The sequence below is a fragment of the Lepidochelys kempii genome, chromosome 23 (genome assembly GCF_965140285.1).
Source record: "Lepidochelys kempii isolate rLepKem1 chromosome 23, rLepKem1.hap1, whole genome shotgun sequence".
NCBI classification, from domain to species: domain Eukaryota; kingdom Metazoa; phylum Chordata; order Testudines; family Cheloniidae; genus Lepidochelys; species Lepidochelys kempii.
In genome coordinates this window covers 8,497,690-8,516,432 of record NC_136402.1, presented here as the reverse complement: position 1 = coordinate 8,516,432, position 18,743 = coordinate 8,497,690, and the positions used below count along the sequence as shown (strand labels likewise).

The following is an 18,743-nucleotide window of genomic DNA, read 5'->3' as shown; positions in this document are numbered from 1 at the left end:
ATCATGGTGCTGCCCACGGGGCACTGGGGGGTCGGCAGGGGAAGGGGGCCCTGCGAGGTTAACCCTGGATCTGTCATGGCACTGCCTACGGGGCACTGGGGGGTCAGTGGGAGAAGGGGCCCTGAGAGGTTATCCCGAGATCTGTCATGGTGCTGCCTGCAGGGAACTGAGTGGGTTGGCAGGGGAAGGGGGCCCTAAAATGTAATCCTGGGATCCATCATGGCACTGCCCGCAGGGATGGGGGGCGGGGGGGCGTCGGTGAGGTCAGGGAGCCCTGCGAGGTTATCCTCCGATCCATCATGGCACTGCCCGTGGGGTACTGGGGGGTTGGTGGGGGAAGGGGCCCTGCGAGGTTATCCTAGGATCTGTCATGGTACTAACCGTGACGCACTGGAACAGGGCAAGTGGAAAGTGGGACGGGAACCAGGGCGGCCAGGGTCCACAGGAAGGAAGGGGTGGGGGTGTGATGAAGTGGGCCTGTTCTTAATGTTTCCTCCGAATATTGTGGGGGTGCCTCAGTTTCCCCTATGCAGTTCTTAAGTATCTAGGTGGTGGGGTAAGGGTGTATGATCATTGCAGAGCCCTAGAGGGCAGGTGTGTGCAGGGGTCTGGACACAGAGAATGGCTGACACCCTGTTTCCTGGCAACTGATGGCCTGGGCCCTTCCCCCCTGCAAGGTGAGAGCTGAAGGGTTGGAGAACAAAGGAATCAGGTGCCCTCCTGGGCTGGAAAGGGTCAAAGCCCAGAGGAGGCGGGGCTGGAGGTTTGGGGCTGGCTGGGGACATGGAGTGAAGTGCAGACGGGGTTGTCTGGCTCACTGGCCCCAAAATGGACCCAGCTGAGGGGTCCTGTTCTCTGCACCTACAAGCTCTGTGTTAGACCATGTTCCTGTCGTCTAATAAACCTTCTGTTTTACTGGCTGGCTGAGAGTCACGTCTGACTGCGGAGTTGGGGTGCCGGACCCTCTGGCTTCCCCAGGAGCCTGCCTGGGTGGACTCGCTGGGGGAAGCGCAGGGAGGGGCAGAGGAGGCTGAATGCTCCGAGGTCAGACCCAGGAAGGTGGAAGCTGTGTGAGCTGTGTGTCCTGCAGACAGGCTGCTCACAGAAAGGAGACTTCCCCAGAGTCCTGCCTGGCTTCATGGGGAGCAGTTCCAGAGCATCACCCAGGGACTCCGTGACAGGGGGTTGGGGGCGGCTGCAGCTCAGTCATGGCTGATGCTTGTGGGGGAGGGGCAGGGCCAGCTTCCTCCCCCACCAAGGCTTTCCTCTCCCCCACCAGCACTGCCCATCCCTTCTGTCCCCTACCCGCCCCCCAGCCTTACCTAGACTCAGGGCAGCTGCCTCTACCCCTCACACCCCGGGGCGGGGGGCAAGAGCTCCATCCCACTGCCTGAAAGCCTGCCCCAGCGCAGTAGCCCTTCCTGGAGGGAGGGGAGAGCGACCACCTGTGGCAGCCCCATCTCAGAACCTGGTATCCCCCCACTGCCCCCTGGGCCCATCCAGCCTCCTCCCGGATCAGACCCCTGGGCCCCTCCAGCCCAGCCCCCGTCTCAGCCCAGCTACCTGTTCTCCTTGCCGTTGTGCAGCAGCGAGTGGCGGTCGGCGCCGGGCCGCTCCGTGCACACGTACGTGTTCCTCCGCGTCATCACGCTCGACGGGATGTTGTTCTGCGAGGGACCGAGCGGGGCTGAGCCCAAGATCTGTGGGGCCCACCCGTTACCCGCCACCCGAAGGGGCAGGGACATGGGAGCACCAGCTGCCTAGGAGACAGGCCCGTCCTCTGGGCCACATGCCACTTCCCTGGCACCCCTCCTACCGCCCATGCCCTGTGGCACACACCACCCGCCAAGGTACCCTGCCCTTCCCCCGGGGGCACATACTGCTCCCCAAAACACTGTGTTGGTCCCCTACGGGCACACGCTGCTGCCCAAAGCACCCTGGCCATCCCCCAGGGGCACACGCCACTTTCCCCGGCTCCACTGCTCATCCCTCCCGGGGGCACACACCGCTGGCCCCCGCCCCACTGCCTGTCCCCCCTGGGGGCACACAACACTCCTCCGTCCCTCCCAGGGGCACATGCTGCTCCCCCTGGCACCTTGCCCCGCTCCCCATCCCCTGGGGCACACACCACCCTGTCACCCAGCCCAGCTGGCCATACCCTTCCTGCCAGATCCCTCTGCCTGTCCCCTTCTCCACCCCACTTCCCCACCCCTGCTGTCCGTCCTGGAGCCCACCCCCTGCCCCAGCACACGCCCTCACCGTGTTGATGGTGCTGTCCTTGCGCCGGTCAGGGATCTCGGATTTGTTGGGGTTGTTGGCGCTGCTCACCATGGGGCTGGAGGGGGGGATCCCGCGCCCGCTGCTCACCACACTGCAGCTGGCCTTACGCGAGGGCATCCGCTCCTCCTTCAGCTCTGCCTCCCCGGTGCTTGTGGGGCTCCTCTTGGGGTGCATGGGGACCGGCGAGGGGCCACCTGCAGGCAGGGGATAGCTCTGATATCCTGTCTGGGAGCACGGCAGCCTTGGCTGCCACCCAGCCTGGGTAGAGGGGGCAGCAGGCGGGGGTGGCTGGCGCTGGGGACTCCACCTTGTTGTCCCATAGGGTTTTACTCAGTCACAGTCTCCTTGAACTCCCCACAGCCCCCCACTGCCCTGAACTCCCCACTTCCATCTCCCCACAGCCCCCCACTGCCCGGACCCCTCCCCCTGAACTCTCCACAGCCCCCCACTACCCTGACCCCTCCCCCCAAACTCCCATCTCCCCACGGACCCTCACTGCCCTGACCCCTCCCTCGAACTCCCCACTGCCCCCCACAGCCTTGACCCCTCCCCCAAACTCACTGCCCACTCCCCTCCTGAACTCCCCAAAGCTCCCACTGCCCTGACCCCTCCCCCTGAACTCTCCACGGCCCCCCACTACCTTGACCCCTCCCCCCAAACTCCCCACGGCCCCCCACTACCCTGACCCCTCCCCCCAAACTCCCTTCTCCCCATGGACCCTCACTGACCGGACCCCTCCCCCTGAACTCTCCACAGCCCCCCACTACCCTGGCCCCTTCCCTGAACTCCCATCTCCCCATGGCCCCTCACTGCCCTGACCCCTCCCCTGAACTCTACACAGCCCCCCACAGCCCTGATCCCTCCCCCAAACTCACTGCCCACTCCCCTCCTGAACTCCCCACAGCCCCCACTACCCTGACCCCTCCCCTCAAACTCCCATCTCCCCACGGACCCTCACTGCCCTGACCCCTCCCTCGAACTCCCCACTGCCTCCCACAGCCCTGACCCCTTCCCCAAACTCACTGCCCACTCCCCTCCCGAACTCCCCACAGCCCCCACTGCCCTGACCCCTCCCCCTGAACTCTCCACGGCCCCCCACTACCTTGACCCCTCCCCCCAAACTCCCCACGGCCCCCCACTACCCTGACCTCTCCCCCCAAACTCCCATCTCCCCACGGACCCTCACTGCCCTGACCCCTCCCTCAAACTCCCCACTGCCCCCCACAGCCCTGACCCCTTCCCCAAACTCACTGCCCACTCCCCTCCCGAACTCCCCACAGCCCTGAGCTCTCCCCTGAACTCCGCACAACCCTCCGTACCCGTGCCCCAGAACCCCTGGGCAGCCCCTGGTGCCCAGCTGCCCTTTCACCCCGGTGCCCCACGGGGTTCTGCACAGCCGGTGGCCCTCAGGGTGCAGGGGCCTCAGAGCCAGGGGCCCGCTGCTGTGGGCGGGGGCCGCGGGGCAGCCTGGCACTCACAGAAGTCACTGTGCCGCCGTTGCCGGTGGTAGGTGGAGGAGCTGCGCTGGCTCTTGCCATGGGAGGACGACTTGCTGGTGCCATTGGACACCTCGCTGGGCGCCCGCACCCGGGCCAGGGAGAGGCTGCTGCCTGTGTGCGACTCGCTCCCCTCCACCTGCCGGGAGAGGACACCTGTTACCTAGCCGCTGGCTGGAGTCCAGGTGGGTGACGCTGGCCAGAGGTGGAAGGTGATCCCAGGGTGCCCCCTAGAGCCAGCTCCTTGGCGCCCGTGGCCAACCCGCCGTACGGTGCTGCCAAGCCATCATGCCCCCAGCACGGCCAGCGATCCACGTCTGCCTGGGGAGCTCCTGCCTAACAGGAGCGGGAGCTGCTCCCCCCTCATCCTTGCACCAGGGTTGGGCCTGGCCCAGTTTGGAGAAGGGAGGCTGAGCCACAGCCCTCTCCAGGAGAGAAACCTGGGGGCTGTGTCCTTTTGCTGCCAGGTCAGTCATCCCTGGCCTCCTGGGCCCACTCCTGGGCGCTGCTCCCCAAGCCCAGATCCCGCCACGGACTCCCCCGAGTTGCCCTTGGTAACGAAGTGGAAGTTTTCTGTAATGGTTAGATGAAGCTGAGGCATGCCTCAGTTTCCCTCTGTATGTTGCACGGCTGCCCAGTGGCTGCAAAAGGATTAACAGTGTGCATGTGTGGAGGGGATAGCTGTCTGTCTGGGGGAACAAATTAAGCCTTTGAAGAACAGGCTCAACAGTGGGTCCAGCAACACAAAGACCCTGCCGAAGAATGAACCATCCACAAGTAGCAGCAGGAAACCTGGCTGGCAGGCCTGGGGAACAAGGGCTCAGGGACTGGGATACAGGCTGCCTTCTGGAGGAGCTCAGAAGCCCAGACCTGGGGAGCTAAGGGAGATGAGGGAGGGAGCCATCCCTGCTTGGCTGGTTCCTCAGGCTTGGCCAGGCTGGTCTCTGGCTTAGCCTCGGCCTCTCTGCGCAGACCCAGGCTGCTCAGAGGCAGGAGCCAGGGGCTAACACATGGCTGCCTTGCTCTGCAGAGACTGCCAGTGTCACTGTGACACTCCTGGGAGCATCGTGCAGCCGTGGAAGAGAACGGTGCAGGGTTCCGCAGGGCACAGACTGGGCTGGACTTGCTGCAGGGAGACAGCGTCGCTGGTGCCCAAGGCCCAGTCTTGCTGTCCTGCCTGGCCCTGTGCAACTGGGGAGGTTCTTGGGGCCCGGCCCACTAAAGGGGTCACTCCCAGGAGACTGATCACAGACTGGGGAACAGACCAGCCCCTGTGACTCCGTGACTCTGGCCCCTGCAGCCAAGATCTGGCTGCAGGGCATGGAGCTGGCAGCTGCCCTATGTGGTTGCTGCCCTTCCCAGTTCAGAATCGCTGGTACATTTCACCCTGCCTCAAAATCCCATCACAGAGGCTCAAACTATACGTATACCTCCCCCACCCCCAATCGGGAAGCGGAGCAAAACATGCCCATGGTTAACCAGCGGAATAACGAAGATGGTTAGAGACAAAAAGACATCTTTAAAAACTGGAAGTCACAATCCTACTGAGGGAAACAGAAAGGAGCCTAAACTCTGGCAAGGCAAGTGTAAAAGTGTAACTAGGAAGGCGAAAAAACGAATTTGAAGGGCATCTAGCAAAAAACACAAGCAGCAAAAAAAATGTAAACCACATCAGATGCTGGAAACCTAGCTAACCGTCCGTGGGGTCGCTGGACAATGCCGGTTCTAAAGGAGTACCTCTGGGAAGACAAGGCCATTGTGCAGAAGCTAAATGAATTCTTTGCATCAGTCTTCACTGCAGAGGATGTGAGGGAGTTTCCCACACCTGGGTACAATTCTTTTTAGGTGACAAATCTGAGGAACTGTCCCAGATTGAGGTGTCAATAGAGGAGGTTTGGGAACAAATTGAGAAATTAAATAGTAATAAGCCACCAGGCCCAGACAGCATCACCCAAGAGTTCTGAAGGAACTCATATATGAAATCGCAGAACTGCCAAGAGGTTACTTACCTGTAACTGGAGGTTCTTTGAGAGGTGTGGTCCCTATCTGAATTCCACTGAAGGTTATACGCATGCGCCATGTGTCTGGGCCAGAGATTTTGGAAGCAGTAGTGTCCGTTGGTCCGCACATGCGCCCTTGCTCCGCCTCATGGTTTCATATGAGGCAATAAAAGGGCGGGGTGGACTGACTGCACCCTCAGTTCCTTCTCCACTGCAAATGGCACAGACCCGCAGCAGAGGGGAAGGAGGGTGGGACTGAAATTCAGATAGGGACCACACCTCTCGAAGAACCTCCAGTTACAGGTAAGTAACCTCCTCCTCCTTCAAGTGACGGTCTCTATTGTGTTCCCTTGAGGGTGATTAACAAGCAGCACCCAGTCAGGAGGAGGGTGCGAGGAAGAGGACAGAACTGTGGAATGGAGAACAGCTGTGCCGAAGGAGGCATCCGTTGCAGGGTCGCACACCAAGGTGTAATGAGAAGAGAAGGTTCGTACCGAGCTCCACAGGGCCACCCCACATGTCTGTAAGCGGCATGTCGTGAAACGTGGCCGTAGCCGATGCTTGTGCTCTTGTGGAATGGGCTCGTACCCCAAGGGGCAGAGACAGTCCTGACAGCCGATAGCAGAGGGTAATGTGCGCCGAAACCCACTTAGAGATCCTCTGTGTGGAGATCGCCTGCCCCTTAATCCTGTCAGCTATCGCCATAAACAGTCTAGGAGTCTTGCTGAATGGTCAAGAGAGTGAAGGTGCCGCTCCTCTGCCAAGGCGTGAGGCTTTGGAAAGATGGCAGGTAAGCGTACGGGCTGGTTGACATGAAAACAGGATACAACCTTTGGCAGAAACTTGGGTGCAGACACAGAGAAACCTTGTCCTTAAGGAATGTGGGATCCGCTGTCATGGCCCCCAGTTTGCCTACCATGAGATGGGTAGTAATAACTACCAGGAAGGCGGCCTTCATGGAAAGGAGAGACAGAGAGCTGGAGGCCAGAGGTTCAAAGGGTGGTTTTATCAATGGCGTGAGGACAAGGTTGAGGTCCCATTGGGGAGCGATGAGTTGAATGGGCAGATAAGTCCATAGGAGGCCCTTTCAAGGCCTGCTAGTCAAGGGGCGTGCAAAGACAGAGTGCCCCTCCACAGGGGATAGAAGGCACAGATAGCCGCTATATGCACCTTGATGGAGTTGAGTGCGAGTTCTGACGCCTTCAGGGACAGAAGGCAGTCCAGAAGAAGGGGAATGTCCATGTCCTCAGGATGCTTCCTCTTGGCCCGTTAGGAGCCTCGTGGCCTCTTTCCTGCTACTAGAGAGGATGTCTTGCCCTGCCGACAAATAGTCCAATTCTAGTGAAGATGCCCACCCAAAAAACAAGCTTTTATGGGGAGCGTCTATGGATCAGAATGCCTGATCCTTCCTCTATGTTGTGTGAGCAGCTCTGGGAACATTGGCAGCAGAAGTGGGGGACGGACTTGTCATGGAGTTCCTGGGCAATGCTCTGGAACTGCTCCCTACGCAGCCAGGCAGGACTCTGGGGGAGCCTCCTCTCTGGGAGCAGACTGTCTGCAGGGTAAACAGCTCACACGGCTTCCTCCTTGCTGGGTCTGACCTCGGAGCATTCAGCATCCTCTGTCCCTCCCACAGCGAGTCTGCTCAGGCGGGGTCCTGGGGAAGCCAGAGAGTCCTGCATCCCAACTTCGCAGTCAGACGTGACTCTCAGCCAGCCAGTAAAACAGAAGGTTTATTAGACGACAGGAACATGGTCTAAACCAGAGCTTGTAGGTACAGAGAACAGGACCCCTCAGCTGGGTCCATTTTGGGGGGCAGTGAGCCAGACAACCACATCTGCACTTCACTCCATGTCCCCAGCCAGCCCCAACTGACTCACCCTCCAGCCCCTCCTCTTCTGGGCTTTGTCCCTTTCCCGGGCCAGGAGGTCACTGGATTCCTTTGTTCTCCAACCCTTTAGCTCTCACCTTGCAGGGGGGAAGGGCTCAGGCCATCAGTTGCCAGGAAACAGGGTGTCGGCCATTCTCTCTGTCCAGACCCCTGCACACACCTGCCCTCTAGGGCTCTGCAACCATCATACACCCTTATCCCACCACCTAGAGACTTAAGAACTGCATAAGGGAAACTGAGGCACCCCCACACTATTCAGATAAAACATTAAGAACAGTCCCACTTCGTCACAGCACTGACGTGCAGAGAAGGACGGAAACCAGAACTGGCGAGGCCAGAACAGAGCGATCATTTGCCCCATAACCTCAGCCATGCAGAACACAATGCCATCCACAGCCTCAGAAACAACTCTGACAACATAATCAAAAAGGCTGACAAAGGAGGTGCTGTTGTCATCATGAATAGGCCAGAATATGAACAAGAGGCTGCTCGGCAGCTCTCCAACACCACTTTCTACAAGCCATTACCCTCTGATCCCACTGAGGGGTACCAAAAGAAACTACAGCATTTGCTCAAGAAATTCCCTGAAAAAGTACAAGAACAAATCCGCACAGACACACCCCTGGAACCCCGACCTGGGGTATTCTATCTGCTACCCAAGATCCATAAACCTGGGAATCCTGGACGCCCCATCATCTCAGGCATTGGCACCCTGACAGCAGAACTGTCTGGCTATGTAGACTCCCTCCTCAGGCCCTATGCTACCAGCACTCCCAGCTACCTTCGAGACACCACTGACTTCCTGAAGAAACTACAATCCATCGGTGATCTTCCTGAAAACACCATCCTGGCTACTATGGATGTAGAAGCCCTCTACACCAACATTCCACACAAAGATGGACTACAAGCTGTCAGGAACAGTATCCCTGATAATGTCACGGCAAATCTGTTGGCTGAACTTTGTGACTTTGTCCTCACCCATAACCATTTCACATTTGGGGACAATGTATACCTTCAGATCAGCGGCACTGCTATGGGTACCCGCATGGCCCCACAGTATGCCAACATTTTTATGGCTGACTTAGAACAATGCTTCCTCAGCTCTCGTCCCCTAATGCCCCTACTCTACTTGCGCTACGTTGATGAGATCTTCATCATCTGGACCCATGGAAAAGAAGCCCTTGAGGAATTCCACCATGATTTCAACAATTTCCATTCCACCATCAACCTCAGCCTGGACCAGTCCACACAAGAGATCCACTTCCTGGAAACTACGGTGCTAATAAGCGATGGTCACATAAACACCACCCTATACTGGAAACCTACTGACCGCTATTCCTACCTACATGCCTCCAGCTTTCATCTGGACCACACCACACGATCCATTGTCTACAGCTAAGCTCTGTGATACAACCACATTTGCTCCAACCCCTCAGACAGAGACAAACACCTACAAGATGTCGATCAAGCATTCTTACAACTACCATACCCGCCTGCTGAAGTGAAGAAACAGATTGACAGAGCCAGAAGGGTACCCAGAAGTCACTTACTGCAGGACAGGCCCAACAAAGAAAATAACAGAACGCCACTAGCCATCACCTTCAGCCCCCAACTAAAACCCCTCCAATGCATCATCAAGGATCTACAACCTATCCTGAAGGACAACCCATCACTCTCACAAATCTTGGGAGACAGGCCAGTCCTTGCTTACAGACAATCCCCCAACCTGAAGCAAATACTCACCAGCAACAACACACCACACAACAGAACCACTAACTCAGGAACTTATCCTTGCAACAAAGCCCATTGCCAACTGTGTCCACATATCTATTCAGGGGACACCATCTTAGGGCCTAATAACATCAGCCACACTATCAGAGGCTCGTTCACCTGCACATCCACCAATGTGATATATGCCATCATGTGCCAGCAATGCCCCTCTGCCATGTACATTGGTCAAACTGGACAGTCTCTACGTAAAAGAATAAATGGACACAAATCAGACGTCAAGAATTATAACATTCAAAAACCAGTCGGAGAACACTTCAATCTCTCTGGTCACTCAATTACAGACCTAAAAGTGGCAATACTTCAACAAAAAAACTTCAAAAACAGACTCCAAAGAGAGACTGCTGAATTGGAATTAATTTGCAAACTGGATACAATTAACTTAGGCTTTAATAGAGACTGGGAGTGGATGGGTCATTACACAAAGTAAAACTATTTCCCCATTTTTATCTCACCCTCCACACACACACACACTGTTCCTCAGACGTTCTTGTCAACTGCTGGAAATGACCCTCCTTGATTATCACTACAAAAGGCTCCCCCCCTCAACCCCGCTCCCCTGCTGGTAATATCTCACCTTAAGTGATCACTCTCCTTACAGTGTGTATGGTAACACCCAATGTTTCATGTTCTCTATGTATATAAATCTCCCCACTGTATTTTACACTGAATGCATCCGATGAAGTGAGCTGTAGCTCATGAAAGCTTATGCTCAAATAAATTGGTTAGTCTCTAAAGCGCCACAAGTCCTCCTGTTCTTTTTGCGAATACAGACTAACACAGCTGCTACTCTGAGACCTCTCAGAATGACTGTTGCTCTCTCCTGTCCGATCTTGCATAGAACATGTGGCAGGAGCGGTAGGGAAGAAAAGGTGCAATTGATATGGTCTGACCAGTGGATGACTAGGGCATTGCCTTGAGAGCGGGTGCCGAGCCCTGCCCCACCCCCCTCCCCAGGGAGTACTGGGTGCCTTTGCTGTTGGCATGGGAGGCAAAAAGGACTCTGGTAGTTGGAGTCTCCCCGCAAGTGGAAATGTCGGCAACCACGGTGTCGTGGAGCGCCCATGAACTGCTGGCTCAGAGAATCTGCAATCACGTTCTGATTCCCGGGGAGATAGGCTGCTGACAACAGGATCTTGTAGGTGACCCACAGAGGAACTGCTTCCTCGCAGAGCGCTGGTGACCGTGTGCACGGATGGGAGAAATGCGTGGCGCGGGGCGCCCTCTGCACAGCTCGAAACTCCAGGACGTTGATGTGCGTCCTCGATTCCTGAGGGATCTAAGTCCCCTTTGTCACGTGATCGTCATGAGTGAGGCACCGATGGCTCCCTTGCTGGGGAAAGGGCGGGTACTGCCACTGAGCCGATGGAACTTTTGGATAGTCATAGCGACGTTCCGGGAGGGGCGGACCCTGTGCTCTGTCCGAGTCCTCCCATGTCGAGAAGCCAGAGCCTGTGGTACTGTCGGAACCACAGGAGCCGCAGAGAGCAGGCGGGAACATGACCCAAAGGAGGTAAGTTCAAGGTAGGAAAGCATACCCTCTTCGGTGGCAACTGCACCTGAAGACGAAGGCACTTCACCACCTCCAATGCAGAGAGCTCTTGTGGCTCGGGTGCTGACTTCTGCCTCCCTGGTGCTCCCGGCATGCGCCCCGCAACCGGAAGCAGAGCTGGAATGGAGCACTTCCGCAGAACCCAGGGTTTTCTTGGCTTCAGTGGCACCGACTGACCTGGAAAGGGTGCATGGCATGGTGGAGCTGGCATTCTGTGTGATGTCTTGTAAGCCTTGGAACATGCTGCTTCTCCGTGGCTGGAACCTGTAGGCGATGCAGTGTCCTTTTTGGGCCTGGAGGAAGACTCCCTGCCATGTTATGCACATGTGTCTCAGCCTGACAACTCGGCCCTTGCCTGGGTCCATAGCACTGGTACCAGTTGAACCGGACCTGGTCTCCGTGGTAGGAGGTGCACTCCTGGGCTTCTCAGGCTGATGTACTGTGGGGGCAGTCCCTAGCAGGGGTCTGACTGCGGTCTCATGGCGACCTCCATGAGGTGGTTCTTGAGGCAGAGAGCCCAGCCTGCCCGGGTACGGCTTGGGGAGGAGAGGCAGATATGGCACCTGAAAGCAACATGGGCTTCTCCCAAGCAGTAAAGGCAGTGCTTAGCTCGTCACTGACCAAGAATGAGTGATGGCAGGAGGTGCAGATCCTGAACCCCCATGTCTTTGGCATAACCCAGTACCCAGACCTGGTTGCTAGGGAGGGTGAGGTGGGAGAGCAGGAGACGGGTAGAATGGCATCCTGAAGTCCCTAACAATCCTAAAAACTAAATTACTGTAAAACCAACAAAAATACTAACCATGTACAGGTAGAAAACCATCTTTTCCCCCCTGCATTTTAGAAAGTGCATCACATTCGGACCATGTGGCAGTGAGAAGGAAATGAGGGCATGGTCAGCCCGCCCTGCCCTTTATCGTCTCAGACAAAACCATGAAGCGTAGCGAGTACGCATGTGTGGACCAAGGGACACTACTACTTTCAAAATCTCCAGCTCTGGATTCATGGCACGTGTGTACAACCCTCCGTGGAAGAGAATAGGGACCATCATTCGAACAACAACTGTGGTATGTAACCTATTGCTTACATCAGCCTCTGTACCAGATGACTGGAGGGTAACTAATGTGATGCCAATTTTTAAAAAAGGCTCCAGAGGTGATCCTGGCTATTACAGGCCAGTGAGCCTAACTTCAGACCCAGGCAAAACTGTTTGAAACTATAGTAAAGAACACACAAATAAACGTGATATGCTGGGGAAGAGTCAACATGGGTTTTGTAAAGGGAAATCATGCTTCCCCAATCTACTAGAATTCTTTGAGGCGGTCAACAAGCATGAAGTGATCCCGTGGATATAGTGTTCCTGGATTTTCAGAAAGCCTCCCTCACTAAATGCTCTAAAGCAAAGTAAGCAGTCCTGGGATAAGAGGGAAGGTTCTCTCATGGATCAATAACTGGTTAAAAGACAGGAAACAAAGGGTAGGAATAAATGGTCAGTTCTCACAGTGGAGAAAGGTAAATAACGGGGTCCCCCAGGGATCTGTATAGGAACCTGTGCGTTCAACATATTCATAAATGATCTGGAAAAAGGGGTGAACAGTGAGGTGGCAAAATTTGCAGATGATACAAAATTACTCAAGATAGTTAAGTCCAAAGTTGGCTGCGAAGAGTTACACAGGGACCTCATTAAACACAAGGACCTCACTAAACTGGACAACAAAATAGCAGATGAAATTCAATGTTGATAAATGCAAAGTAATGCTGTCACGTCACACATGTACATTGGAAAACATAATCCCAACTACGCATACAAAATGATGGCATTGAAATTAGCTGTTAGCACTCAAGAAAGAGATCTTGGATAGCTCTCTGACAACATCCACTCAGCGTGCAGCGGCAGCCAAAAAAGCGAACAGAATGTTAGGAACCATTAGGAAAGGGATAGATAATAAGACAGAAAATATCACTATATAAATGCCACTATATAAATCAATGGTACACCCACACCTTGACTAATGTGTGCAGCTTTGGTCACCCCATCTCAAAAAAAGATATATTAGAGTTGGAAAAGATACAGAGAAAGGCAACAATAATGATGAGGGGGGAATGGAACAGCTTCTACATTAGGAGAGATTAGAAAGACAGGGACTGCTCATCTTTGAACTATGGAGTTATATGACAGAGGTCTATAATTGTGACTGGTCTGGAGAAAGTGACTCATCGAAGCATAAAAGGGCATGTGACTAGATAAGGGGACACTGGACTCCATTTTAGTGCCTGTGTTTTTCCACACACTGGGTTGGGGGCTTGGCTTGAAACAAAGAAGCTCCTTCCACATGGAATAAACTATAAAAGGGGGAAGTCAGTTCAACTGGGAGAGCCTCACTCCCTCTCAACACAACACCTGGAAACACCTTAGGAACAAAGACTGAATGGGGGGTGCCAGGCAGGAAAGAAGGAAGCCTGCCTGTGTAGGGAAGCTGGGTGGACAGTTTGTACTATCTAACTATTTAATCCTATCCAGTTTAGAGAATTTAGATTGCGGTTTTATTTTTTATGGTAACGTACTTTGATCTGTATGCTATTACATATAATCATTTAAAAGGGAGCCCAGACTGGCGAGACAGAGGGTTCAGCGATACCCCAGTTCCAGGTTGCATCCCAGGGGAAACGCATCACAGGCTCCCCACGGGTCCTCCCCACCTCCAGATCAGGCCCCAGGCTCCCCTGGGCCTGCACTCACCTCGTTCTTCCTGCCCAGCAGGAGGTAGGTGGCCGTGACCTCGTTGTATTTTTGGCTGTTCAGGGCTTCCTTGATCTCCTCGCGGGTGTATCCCATTCCCACCATCACCTCTGGAAGAGAGGGGTTGGATTCACTTCTGGCACAGACACCACCCCCACCCCTGCCGGGGCAGGTGCCATGCAGCGTCCAGCCCCCGCCAGATGGCACAAGCCCCGTGTGTCCCCTGGGCTAGATGATAGGCCCATGGGCAGCGCCCATTTGCCCAGGTACTTCTGAGCCCTGTCGGGGCTGGGATGAAGGGGCCATGTCCCGGCCCTGGGACCCTGTGCAGCTGCCCTGGCGGGGGGGGGGGGGGGTCGGACAAGGGTCAAGGCCGTGGGGCCGTAGTCTCGCTCTGTCCCACAGCCAGTCAGCTCAGGCCACTTCAGTGAGCCCTCCCCTAACTGGTGCCAAGCAGAGCCCCTCCGTGAACCTCAGAGGGACTGCGGACAAATGCTCCCCCAATAGGCGTTCCCCACTTGGTCATCAGGGTCCAGACAGTGGTGCTCACTCAGCACAGCAGAGCCCTGGACCCTCACCGATGCGCTTGGTGTCCCCAAAATCCTCCTCAGGCTCCTTGTAGGGCTTCAGCTCGTCGCCCTCGTAGCCGATGTTGATCCATTTGTCCTTCATGATTTGCTGAGAGAGAAGGGATGGATTAGGAGGTCTCGGGCTTCCCTGGTGTGGGGGCTGCATCTCGAGACCAAGCACCCCTCACCCTCCCTCCCATGGGGACAGGGGACACGACTGCCCCTTGCCACACATCCATCGCCGCCCCCCCCACAACTGGGACAAGGGCCGCGTCTGCCTCCCACCACGCACCCATCATACACACACGCCTCCGCACTGGGGGAAGGGCCATGTCACTACGCACTCCTCCCGCTCCACAACCGGGACAGGGGCTGCATCTGCCCCTGCCACTTACCCATCAACCCCCGCCCCCGCCACACACCCCAGGACAAGGACTGCGTCTTCCCTCCGCCACACACCCATCAACCCCATGGGAAGTCTCCCTGCCCGGCACCCATCACTCTGCCCCCGCCCCAGGACAGGGCCTGTCTCTCCCTGCCAGGCACCCATCACATCCCTACCCCCAGCGGGACAAGGGCAGAATCTCCCCCCCGGCACCCCTCAGGACGCAGCCTGCATCTCCCCGCTGGGGAACAGGCTGTGTCTTCCCACCACTGGGCAGACCCTCCATCCCCGGCAGGGCCTGCAGACCAGGAGCGGAGACAAAGGACTCAGTGCACTCCTTCCAGTGCACCTGGGCCCCATCCCTGCTGTGTGTCTAGAGATGCTGTGGGTTAGGGAGCCCGACAGCCCAAATTCTGGCCCCCAGGGAGCTCCCATGACCTGCAGGAGCCGCACCTCCACAGGGACTCCCTGCTGGCTCTGCAGATCCCACCCGCGCAGGGGGCTGAGCTCTGTGGGGGCTGCACGGAGCCTGCCTGGGTCTCAGACACCCTGTAATTATCCCCTGAGTCAATTACACTAATTACAGTCATTGGGGAGACAGCGCCAGGCAGGGCCCTGTGCAGGCAGAAACAGCTTAATGAGAGCTCGCTCCCATGGGGATTGCTGCCACTCGGGGGGCACAGTGCAGAGCAGAGGGCAAAGATGGCGTCCCAGCTCCACGGACAGAGTTGGGGGGGCTGGGTAAATGGGGCCACAGAGCACAGGAGCAGCAGGGTGAGGAAGTGGGAATTGTTGGTAATATTATTATGATGCCCCTGTGTGCCTCGGTTTCCCTCTGGGCTTTGCACTGCTCTGCACAGGGTGTAAAGGGTTAAACAGTTACTCCAGGAGCAGAGGCGGGGCTGGGAGGCACCACACTGTCTGGGGGCTGCCAATAGGTTGTTCCGGGCAGGGTGTAACCGACCCAGATCGATGGAGGGCACAGGGAATGGGGAATGCCAAGGGACTGAGCACAGGGAATGCCGGGAGGTCCCGGTTCTCCCGGGGGCACCCTGCCAGCCTTCCCTCCCCGGGGCACTCACCTCCAGGGTGCAGCGCTTGGCAGGATTGAGCACCAGGAAGCGGCGCAGGATGGTCTCGCAGTCTGTGGACATGTAGAAGGGGACGCGGTACTTGCCTCGCAGCACTCGCTCCCGCAGCTCCTGGGGGGATGAGGGAGGGTCAAGTCAGGCAGGGATCCCCCCGCCAGCCTCCCTGCCTGCCCGGGACCTGCTGAGCCATCCCCAGAGACTTGGCTAGGAACTGGCCCCAAAGGGTTCCCCCCTCCCCCTCCACATACAAAGGGGGGGGTCAACTCCGATGCAAGGCAGGGACTGGGCTCTGCCTAGCAAGGCTGTAGGGTCCCCTGGGCCCCAGCTCTGTGCCCAGGCTCTGGCTATAGGGACCCAGAGCCTCCTCTGTGATGCAGGGGACAAGGCCCTGCAGAAAACACAGCCAGAGCTAGAGATTGCCTTTCCGCCGGGCTAAGCGCTGGCCCTGCCATCATGCCCCCCCAACACCCACAGCCCCATGTCCCCTCCAGGACCCCCTGTGCCCCCATCTCCCCACCCCCATGTCCCCCCCAACACCCACAGCCCCGTGTCCCTCCAGGACCCCCTGTGCCCCCATCTCCCCACCCCCATGCCTCCCCAGACATCCTGTACCCCCATCTCCCCACCCCCATGCCCCCCCAACACCCACAGCTCTGTGTCCCTCCAGGACCCCCTGTACCCCCATCTCCCCACCCCCATACCCTCCAACACCTCCATCCCCATGTCCCCCCAGGACCCCCATGCCCCTGAGTCAACACCCCCCCATCCCTGTGTGCCCCCATGCCCCCCTGCTCACCTTGAGGTTCTGCCCGTCGAAGGGCAGCGAGCCGCTGACCAGGGTGTAGAGGATGACCCCCAGGCTCCAGATGTCGACCTCGGGCCCATCGTATTTCTTGCCCTGGAAGAGCTCGGGTGCGGCGTAGGGGGGGCTCCCGCAGAACGTGTCCAGCTTGGAGCCCAGCGTGAACTCGTTGCTGAACCCGAAGTCAGCGATCTTGATGTTGGCATCGGCATCCAGCAGCAGGTTCTCTGCCTGGGGGGGGATGGGGGGCACAGCAGGGTCCGGCCACGCCCCCACAGCTGGGGGGCTGGGGTACGTCAGGGTCAGGCCCCACTCCCACAGCCGGGGGGGGGAGGGGGTGGGAGGATAGGGGCAGTGCCTGGGAGGGAGGGAACAAGGGGGAGCGGGTGCTGGGAGAGGGCCTGGGCTGGGGCAGAAAGGAACTCTTGCCTTCAGGTCTGGTGTGGTCTGGGGGGAGGGTAAGTACACGGGGGGGGGGCCTGGGGGGATGCTGGCGCAGTGCCCAGGGTGGGGAGAGGGGCAGAACCCGGGTGGGGTGACTCACCTTCAGGTCTCGGTGCACGATGTTCTTCTGGTGACAATAGTGCACGGCCGAGACGATCTGGGGGCAGAGCTGGCAGTGACTATGGGACTAACGGACGCCATCCTCTGCCCCCCATTGCTCCCCCACCCCCGCTGCCCCCCAGAAGGGGAACTGCTCCTGTAAGACGAGTGCTCTGCTGCCAGGGATCGACGGCTGGGAAGGCAGCGCCCATCCAGATTTCCAGGCCGGCTCCCAGCAGGGAGCCCTTAAACCCTCCCCCCCCACCCCCCCCACACACCCCGCCACACACAAGAAGAGTGGTTCTCACGCTTTTGTACTGGTGACCCCTTTCACACAGCAAGGCTCCGAGGGCGACCCCCCTTACAAATTAAAAACACCTTTTTATATTTAACGCTATTCTAAATGCCGGAGGTGAAGTGGGGTTTGGGGGCTGCGGCTGACAGCTCATTACCCTCGGTGTAATAACTCCTGATCCCCTGAAGGGTCATGAGCCCCAGTTTGAGAATCCCTGCACAAGAGGGTCAGCAGCAGAGCCCTTCCACTCTCCACTGCCCCCTACCCCTACCCCACACACACCACTCAGCCTCTGCCCCACAGACTAGGGCCAGCAACACAGCCTCCCTCCACAGAGCACACAGCCCCCCCCACGCAGAACATACAGCACCCCCCGACCCGTCAGCACAGCCCCCCACAGAACACGCAGCCCCCACATGCAGAGCCAGCAGCCCCCCCCACGTGCAGAACACGCAGCCCCCCCGAGCCGTCAGCACAGCCCCCCCGCAGAACACGCAGCCCCCACGTGCAGAACACGCAGCCCCCCCCACGTGCAGAACACGCAGCCCCCCCGAGCCATCAGCACAGCCCCCCCACAGAACACGCAGCCCCCACGTGCAGAGCCAGCAGCCCCCCCCCCCGTGCAGAACACGCAGCCCCCCCGAGCCATCAGCACAGCACCCCCACGGAACACGCAGCCCCCACGTGCAGAGCCAGCAGCCCCCCGCACCACACACACAGCCCCTCCACAGAGCACACAGATCATACAGCCCCCCCCCCCGCCCTCATCCCTCAGGCTGGAGCTGACCAGAGACTCCGCCCTGAGCTAAAGTGATGTACCCAACAGGGCGGGGGCTAGGGGTACAGAGAACTCCCACCCCGCTCCCCACAATCCCTGCTGCCAGCTCCCCCCACAGCCAGCGCCTGCCTGCTCCCCACAGCGCCCCCTGCTGGGGTGGGCAGGGCTCTTGTCCATTCCCCTGTCCAGATTCTGTCCTGACCTGTCTGAATTTTGCCCGGGCTTCCTTCTCCTTCATCCGTCCATGTGACACGAGGTAGTCAAAGACTTCGCCTGCAGGGAGGGGGTGCAGTCAGGAGCAGTCTGTAGTGGCAGGGGGTAGTGCTGGGGGGGTCCATTACAGCAGGCCATGGGGGGCATGGAGACCCCACACATTCCCCAAGAGCGGCCAACCAGGCTGGTTGTGCCAGGGTTCATGCCCCCCACCCGACACTGGCCCACCCAACCGCACCCTGCAGCGTCCACGATGGGATGAGCCTGAGCCCAGGTGGCACCAGCCCGCAGGCACAGATGGGAGCCGCCCATGGAGCCAC

General features: G+C 57.9%; 1 protein-coding gene across 2 annotated transcripts in view; it reads right to left on the bottom strand.

Annotated features, from left to right (window-relative positions):
• MARK4 (microtubule affinity regulating kinase 4) overlaps nucleotides 1-18,743 on the bottom strand; it is a 60,843-nt gene that overhangs the window by 7,853 nt on the left and 34,247 nt on the right. For both annotated transcript variants that reach the window (XM_073322246.2, XM_073322247.2), the window contains exons 6-14: nucleotides 18,413-18,483; nucleotides 17,139-17,195; nucleotides 16,589-16,825; nucleotides 15,784-15,903; nucleotides 14,326-14,425; nucleotides 13,748-13,857; nucleotides 3,759-3,915; nucleotides 2,260-2,474; nucleotides 1,564-1,667 (exon numbers count right to left, since the gene is read on the bottom strand). In XM_073322246.2, coding sequence (XP_073178347.2) covers nucleotides 1,564-1,667; nucleotides 2,260-2,474; nucleotides 3,759-3,915; nucleotides 13,748-13,857; nucleotides 14,326-14,425; nucleotides 15,784-15,903; nucleotides 16,589-16,825; nucleotides 17,139-17,195; nucleotides 18,413-18,483 — 1,171 coding nt within the window. The remainder of the gene's footprint in view (nucleotides 1-1,563; nucleotides 1,668-2,259; nucleotides 2,475-3,758; nucleotides 3,916-13,747; nucleotides 13,858-14,325; nucleotides 14,426-15,783; nucleotides 15,904-16,588; nucleotides 16,826-17,138; nucleotides 17,196-18,412; nucleotides 18,484-18,743) is intronic.